At 25.1% G+C, this 8,229-nt stretch overlaps 1 protein-coding gene across 1 annotated transcript; it reads right to left on the minus strand.

The window, feature by feature from the left end:
• Window positions 1-280: 280 nt before the first annotated feature.
• Window positions 281-3,227, minus strand: LOC113852299 (LOB domain-containing protein 19). Its single transcript, XM_027482534.1, has 2 exons — window positions 2,940-3,227; window positions 281-559 (listed from the first exon to the last, which is right to left on the minus strand). Exons 1-2 carry the CDS (start codon window positions 3,225-3,227, stop codon window positions 281-283), a joined length of 567 nt encoding a protein of 188 aa, XP_027338335.1.
• Window positions 3,228-8,229: the final 5,002 nt, after the last annotated feature.

Below are 8,229 nucleotides of genomic sequence, written 5' to 3' on the forward strand. Positions count from 1 at the left end.
ATATATATAACTTTTATCCTTAGGTTCGCATGCATGCTTTTAGTAGGCGAGATATAGAAAATTTCTTGGAAAAAAAAAAGCGTAGATAAAGAAGATGAATTGGTCATGTAGTTGCATATATATATATATATGTTCTTCATGGTAAATGCTACAAACCCCTTTAGGTCTAACTATCTGATACCATTAGCATAAGGCTTAACAAGATTAAGCTAACTCACACTTTCGTTAATTAAATATTATAACCCAAGTATTGCATCAACATTGGAAGAAGAGAGCTTAATTAGTGAGAATTAATTCCGGGCAAGAACCTCGACACAAAATCTCGAGCCAAAGCTTGGAGTTCCTGCTCATCACCTTGTTGATAGGATGGATTCAGAAAGCTGCTTAAATCTAATGATGTTGGATTATCAAAATGCATTGATATGTATGAACTTTGCAACTCATTGTTGCTATTTGGGGTGCTTGAACAAGACTCTGGAAATGGAGGAACTACGTACACCCGATGCAATGTGGAAAGACGAGCATGCACATAGGCTAACTCTGCCTGCAAGTTCACAACCTGTAAAACAATAATAATATATAAATATTATTACTGTTTTTTCATATTTATGCATATAAAATATTATTGTTTAAAAATTTAGATATTTGAATATATCTTATTAACTTATTTTGCAAATGGTATCTTATTTTGAATTTTTTTACTATTCTACGTTGTTTTTTTAGGGTTATTAAACTAATACACTCAACTGTGTATTTGTAATATAAAATATGTCTACAAAGGAATGAAAGTCAAGGTTACGAGTGTTTGAAGATTTCTCCAACTGCTAATTGGGTGTTTGGTAACTTTGCCGAGGAAAATATCAGTTTTCATATTCAGAACATCTTTCATATTATAATTTTGTATAGTTATTTAAGAGTTTATAATTTATAATTTTTTAATAAATAGAACCGTTTAATAAACAAAAATTTTTTAAACTTATTTTTTAAAAAGTTGTGAGAACAACCTACATTAAGGTCAGACATTGAAGTAATTTGTATGATTATAATCATCCTATTTAACAAATACTGGGGGCAAACACATTGAACTAATTGAGTGTTATTAAATGTAGTATTAGACAATTTATATAAACAATACATACATTAATAATAAAGATTAAATACCTTTTGCCCCCACAAGTCACAACAAAGATCCGTCTTAATTTGCTCCTCGCATAAAACAACTTTTACTCTCTTTTTTTAATTAGTTGAAATTAATTTTATTAAATAATTGTAATTCAGTCAGCTAATTGTAAATCATCAAATTATTTTAATATATGCAACACATAACAATAACTTATACATAATAGATTCTTATTAAAAATTATAGAATTTAGTATACTTTAATATATTATTAATACTATTAATGCTATAATTTTTAATATTACACAGATTAAAAAAATTGATAAATTACAACCCTTTCAGCTAATTTTGGCGAGTAGAGTTATAATCTATCTCATTCTGCCACTATCTTACACAGAAACCAAATGTCCACAAATCACAATACACATTGATTTCAGGAACCGAATTTATCGTAAATTTAATGATCTAGAACATAGGGTAATTAAAAGTCTGCATTGCTAGTACTTTTGATAATGCATTCATGGGCCTTAGACCTTGAAATCAAAAGACAAAACCTACGGTGATAGGGGCATGAGAAGTTTATTGTATGGCTTCCATATAAAAGCTAACCAAAGCTGACAATCATTTCAAAGCAAACAGAACATACTGTAACATCAAATTAATGTAAAGAAAGTCGTGTGCTCTACCAGTAACTCGAAACAGTGATATTTATCAAGCGACTACTCTAGAAAGTACAGATTCTACAGTGTTTAACTTGATTCCTTAAATTTGGCCATGAATCCCTATATTTCTTCATTTGAATTAATTTTGGTATTGCATATTGAATACATGACTGATCCATCCCCTTGAGTTATTCAATAACCACACAATTGAATTTTGATAATTTTTCCTTGAATTATGCCGATTTTTCTAATACATTTTTGTTATCTAAAATAACCCAAACAAAAAGGATCTGTGATTAATCGACTTTTATCTATTTTTTGAATTTTTTTTTTCCATATACGTACACTCATTTTAAAATACACAAAAGAAAAACACATTAGATATCTCTATTTAAACGTTCAAAAACAGTTTTTTCCTATAGGATAAATATGATATGAATTGATCAAGGTTCAAAACAAGCACGCTAGCAATAGCGTCATTATTCAAAAGAAAAGTACAAGAGGAATGATTTAGAGACAAAGTGCGTACAACGTTGTCATCAACTTAATTGGCACGTACTTTGTTTGCAGCAATTCTCATCACTTTTGTCATATTAACCTTAAGCAGATACGAACAAATAATTCTTAAAATGCTGATTAAAGAAACACAAATGATTTATTAAAAATATTTACTATATCTAGAAATATAAAAGATTACTTAATATACACTTTGCAAAATAATTAAAAGCATTCAGTGGTCAGTAGATGTATATTTCTCAAGTTGTCAGCAAGACCTTTGATGATGATTGTTTGTATTATAAACTTACAATTGTTTGGTGTACAAAGTTTATACAGAACATTTATATTAAATGACCAAACATTTAAATTAAATAGCCATTGAAAAACTAAACTTCACTAATTTCTCAAACCTATAGTTCATAAAAAAAAAAGTTAAAATGTTATAAAAAATGTTCTATCTGCATTTCTGATTAATCAACTTAGAACATCTTAGCATCTCCTCTCATAAATGCAACAAATAACCCAAATCTCAAGCAGGAGACGAATTAACCCTCAAAATAAACCCCAAGTTGGCAACTAGTTAGCAAACACGAACAAAGAAAGAAGAAACAAAGAGATGACTGAAATATAAATATAACTAAGAGTTAAAGGCATGCAAACCTGTTGTTGAAGGGCAAAGATGTGACCAACAGAACCATAAACTGGGTCAGTAGCCCTAGCAAGAGCCTCATAGCAAAGAGTAACAACAGCATCAAGACGCTTGTGAGGAGGGACACGGGTGAGTAGCTTAGAGGCATTGCTGGCACCGAACACTTTGTGAACCGCAGCAAAATGAGCAGTGCCTTGGCCTGAGTCAAAATATGGTGCAAATATGCAACCCTTCACACACTTTCTCCTAAGGAACTTGCACGCACCACAGGGCCCATTTCTACCATCTCCAAGATCCATTTCCTCTTTGATCTACTTTTCTCTCTTCTTGATGCTGACCTAATCTTTTTACTTGCTCATGTTTCAACCAATTTTTGTGGGTCACTACCAGAGAGAGGAAGATACATAAGTATTCATAGATGCAAGTAATAAGCTTATATGTTCTTAACTTGATTTTGATGTTGAGAGAAAGTAAACGCAGGATTTTGGTGGTCGGTCACTTAGATAGTTACATCAACTGGTTGCTTCAGTTTTAGGATATATACATTGGAAGGGATATAAATTTCTACTTCTAGGAGTTATATTTATTTTTATATTGTGTGATAATGTTTTATTCGATAATTTTATCATAAAAATTATTTTAGCACTTTTTTTATCTTATAGATTATATTTGTAAAATTTGATATTGTTTTTAAAGCATTTGATATTTTACTTATACATTTTTAGATTCATAAAAATAAGAATTATTTGACTTTTTTATTGTTATTTAATTTTTTTAAAATATTTATGACTTCAAATATATTTTAAAATTAATTATTTATATTTAGTTATATGATTTTTTATATGATAAAGATATTATTTTCAGTAAATGTAACTATTTGTTCTCTCTCTAACTACTTATCGATGCTGATCAACCTTGGAAAAATGATTCTTAATATTTTAAATTAAAAATAAATTTATTAATATAAATACTGATTCATATAATATTATCATAGTAATTATATATAAAATTTTTATAATTTATCGTAAATATATAATTAATAATTAATATTTATTTATATTTTAAATAACAACTAAATGCTAAAATAAACTAAAGTAAGGAAGTCTTATTTAATTTTAAAATTGAATAAATTTAATATTGTATTATTTAATCCTCTCTCGATATTTGTATACTATATAATATATAACTAAGAATAGCTCCAACTAAAATACTGTTTATTGTAGCTACTGTATTAATTGTTGACTTTTTAGGTGGGGCTGAGTTTGGTTTGCAGTTTCATACTTTAAATTGGCCTCCAAAAAAAAAAAAAGGCCAAACAAGTTACACTCCCTTTAATGTTTGAGATACAATAATTAAATAAATAGTTAAAAATTTAAATTTTACGAAAAATATTTTATTCTTTATTATATTTTTATTTATCACAATAAGAAATGATATCTTATTTATTATTTTTTATCTAACACATATTAATTATGAAAGATAAATATAAAGAAATTAATTCTATAAAAAGTAATAATAAGATAAATAAAAAACATTAAAGTAATAAAGAAAAAAATAAAAATATCATAAATTACTCTTAACGTAACTTGATCCTGTTTTAGGAGTTACTCTACTTAAGAGTTTTTATAAATATTTAATGACATGTTTAATCCTTTTAACGAGTTTGTATAAAATATTTTATTAGAATGTAATTTTTAATTAATTATTATTTTTAGTTTCTTTAAAAAACATGTTAAACTAAAATCGACACTAAATAATATTTCAATTAATTATATCAGTTAAAAATTAAAAATAATAATTTATAAAAAAAATAAAAACTATACTCTAACAAATATTTTTATAAAGACTAAATTTAAATTGTGTAACTTTTGTAAAAACTAAATATTTAATTAAGTCATATTTAATTTTAAAAGTTTTAATATTAAATAATATTATATATTCACATTAATCATTCATATTAATTTTTTAATTAAATGCATAATAGAAGTTAAAATAAAGTTATCTAATGATTTTTGAATTAGTTGTTTATTTATATAAATTTTATATTATTTAATAATTGAATTGAAAAATTTTAATATATATAAAGTTTATTAAGAAAAATATTTTTTTGTCAAGGTTACTTTGAAAGTGCGTATCAAATGAAAAATTTATTATAAGAATAAGAAATAAATAAATTACAATCATTAAATTTAATAATAAATTATTAAAATTAAATGTTAAATAATAAATATTTCAAAATTATTATGTCATTATTAAACAAACAAATATATATATATATATATATATATATATATAATTAAAGTTAGTAAAGTTTCAAAATATAGTCTGATAGAATAAAATTTTGATTTTAGATTTACTAGAGCAATGGAAATGACGTGCAAGGCCATATTCCTACCTCCTAAGGTCTTATCAGCTGTCAGCTTCCCTTTCAATCCACTGTTTGGGTGAATTTTTTGTTTTTTCATACTTTCAACGATTGTGCACTAGAAAAATAGCATTTACTAATATTAGCTTATATATATATATATATATATATATATATATATAATTTGTATTAATAATATGTTACATTATGTATACTAATAAATAATTTAGAATAAAACATTAATATACACTAGTAATACATAAATAATAATATATTATATTATTGGTTAACTTAATTTTTTATTAATATATAATTTTTTTTTATTAAATATCTAAATTTGACAATTTTTTATGCACCAAGTAAATAGAAATTATTTTATAGTTAACAAATTAGAGGCCTGCCTGTGAATTAAGTGAAATCGATTAAGCAAGAAGCTATAAAAGATCAATAATAAAACATGCACTTAAACTATGCTTAGGATTTTCCTTTGCCACTCTAATAACATATTGAAGTGTCATTGTCACGAAGAAATTAAAGGTACCATGTTCATACTAACATGCTTTCCATATATACTTTGTGTAAAAAACAATGAATCCCCGTAGATTAAACATAAAATAGTAAAAATGTCTATTCGTGCAATTGAAAATATCTACCAAAGATTAGGAGTAATTATCGGTCAATTTTGGGTGAGTTAAAGTCTAAAATTAACTAATTATATTTAATCGAATTGTTTAGAAAAATACTCAATTTTATCCAATTTTTTATCGGATAGCTTAGATTCAGGTTTATTGAGTAACTCAATTAATCGGGTAGTTACTTCAGTTTAAGCCTCATGCTGATAAGAGATAAACTATGGTAACAAAAAAAAAGAGGCAAAGAAGAGATAAAATTTCAAACCCTAACAAAGTTCAAAGATAACAAACAAAGGATCGTTGTCGCACAGACTAAAGAAATGAAGGAAAGATATGTTGCAGCATGAATTAAAACCTAATGATCTAATAAAAAAACTAGGCTTGACCCAAATTAAATATTCATATCACATGCATATTTGGTAAATTAAACATTCAAGAATTCAGAATAATAAAAGAAAAACATGTTGCAGTGTCAATTAAAACCTAATGATTTAATAACAGAATTGGACTTGACCCAAATTAAATATTCATATCATATCACATGCATATTTGATAAATTAAATTTTCACAAATTCAAATATATATATATATATATATATATATATATATATATATATATATATATATTCAGCCAGTTTCGAGTACCGATAGTCTTCTAATTTTATATCCTTCACTAACTTTATTTAACAATTTTAATTCAAAAAAGATATTATACTTACCCAAAACTCGTTATTATCCGATTTTACTTGGATGAGTTGCTCAAATTATACAGAGCGAAACAGATTGTTCAGATCTGCACAACTCTACCAAAGATCGCAACAGGAGAAAAAAAAATTAATTTGTAAGATCTCAACACTTTGACTGTGAATTGATAAGGGATATAAATGAGATTCTTTGATTTTATGATTGATTTAGGCTAAACCATTCCTCTCATGTCTTTAATTTCAACTCTCAAAAAAAACTTGTTATAACGTCAAATCTTCTTTTAGCTGCTAATTTGCCATATGTTTAGGTGACATCCTGTAGTTCAAAACACAATTATTCAAACTTAAATTCCGGTATCATAATTAGTGTGACATTATTTTTAATCTTGTTAACAAGTGTTTTCAAAACACTGATTATAAAATTATTAAAATTTATATTAGACTACATTTGCAAAAGAAAAGCTTATTTTTTTATTTTAAAAAATATTAATAAATATTTTAGACTGATAAACAAATAAGACCAGTATATTAAGAATACTAATTAACATTTACCTAATTTTTTAATCAATCCTCTTTCCTTGGCAAACGTTGACCACACGAATTGGGGAACAAATGGGATCCTAATTAAGAATAATAATAGATTAGCACTTTGTTAATTATAGGCATGCAGGTCTAATCACAGGACACTAGTGAGACAATTGCAAGCTTAAAAAGAAATTAAAATAGTATTAATGGATCTTCAATCATGTGCTGCAACGCACGAGGAGCTTTTTACTCAAGTGCTTTATGGACAACGTTGCTTGAACTACTACATGATTGTGACAGTTAATATTGGTTACTCATGCTTGTCAACGAGTAAGTTTATGAATTATTTGAACATAATTCACTAAATTTTACTTTTTAGTTAGATAAAGAAACTTAAATTTAATTATTTCAAGGAGTTGAGTTTAAAATTTTAAAAATAATGTTAATAACTTTTGAATAAGTTAAACAATTTTAATTTAATTTATTAAATTTATTTAAAATTTTAGTTATTATTATCTTATATACACATGTATTATTTATTATTTTTAATTTAAATATTCGTATTTTAAATAGATTATTATAATATTTATTCAAGAAAATTTTTATTTTTACCATTAAAATTTTTATCTTAAATGTTAAGTCATTTTATATGACCAGAAAATTATATTCTATTACTATCTTACTTTAAATTTTAAAAAAAATATCTTTTAATTAAATACTAAATTGATAAACAGAAATTTATTCAAAGAAAAAGTTTGATAAAAAAAATTAGCAAATATGTAAATTAACCGAATAAAAAAGGCCAAGCTAATTGTTAATTTTTAACTAAGTCAAATTTAAGTTTTGAATTTGCAATTGACTCGTTTAAATAAATTAATTAAGATTATTTTTTTTAACAAGTCATGTTTAAATTTTAAGTGTTTAGCTTAATTTGACTTGTTTGCACACCTATAAGTAGAGTTAGTAGGAGATACTTATTTATATGACATAGCAAGCGACGCTTTAAAGTAAGAAAATGATAATTAGTACCTAAATATATTTATTATTATTATTTTTACTAATGTCTTGAGTTAGA

The sequence above is a fragment of the Abrus precatorius genome, unplaced genomic scaffold, assembly GCF_003935025.1.
Source record: "Abrus precatorius isolate BTA unplaced genomic scaffold, Abrus_2018 Scaffold10, whole genome shotgun sequence".
NCBI classification, from domain to species: Eukaryota; Viridiplantae; Streptophyta; class Magnoliopsida; order Fabales; family Fabaceae; genus Abrus; species Abrus precatorius.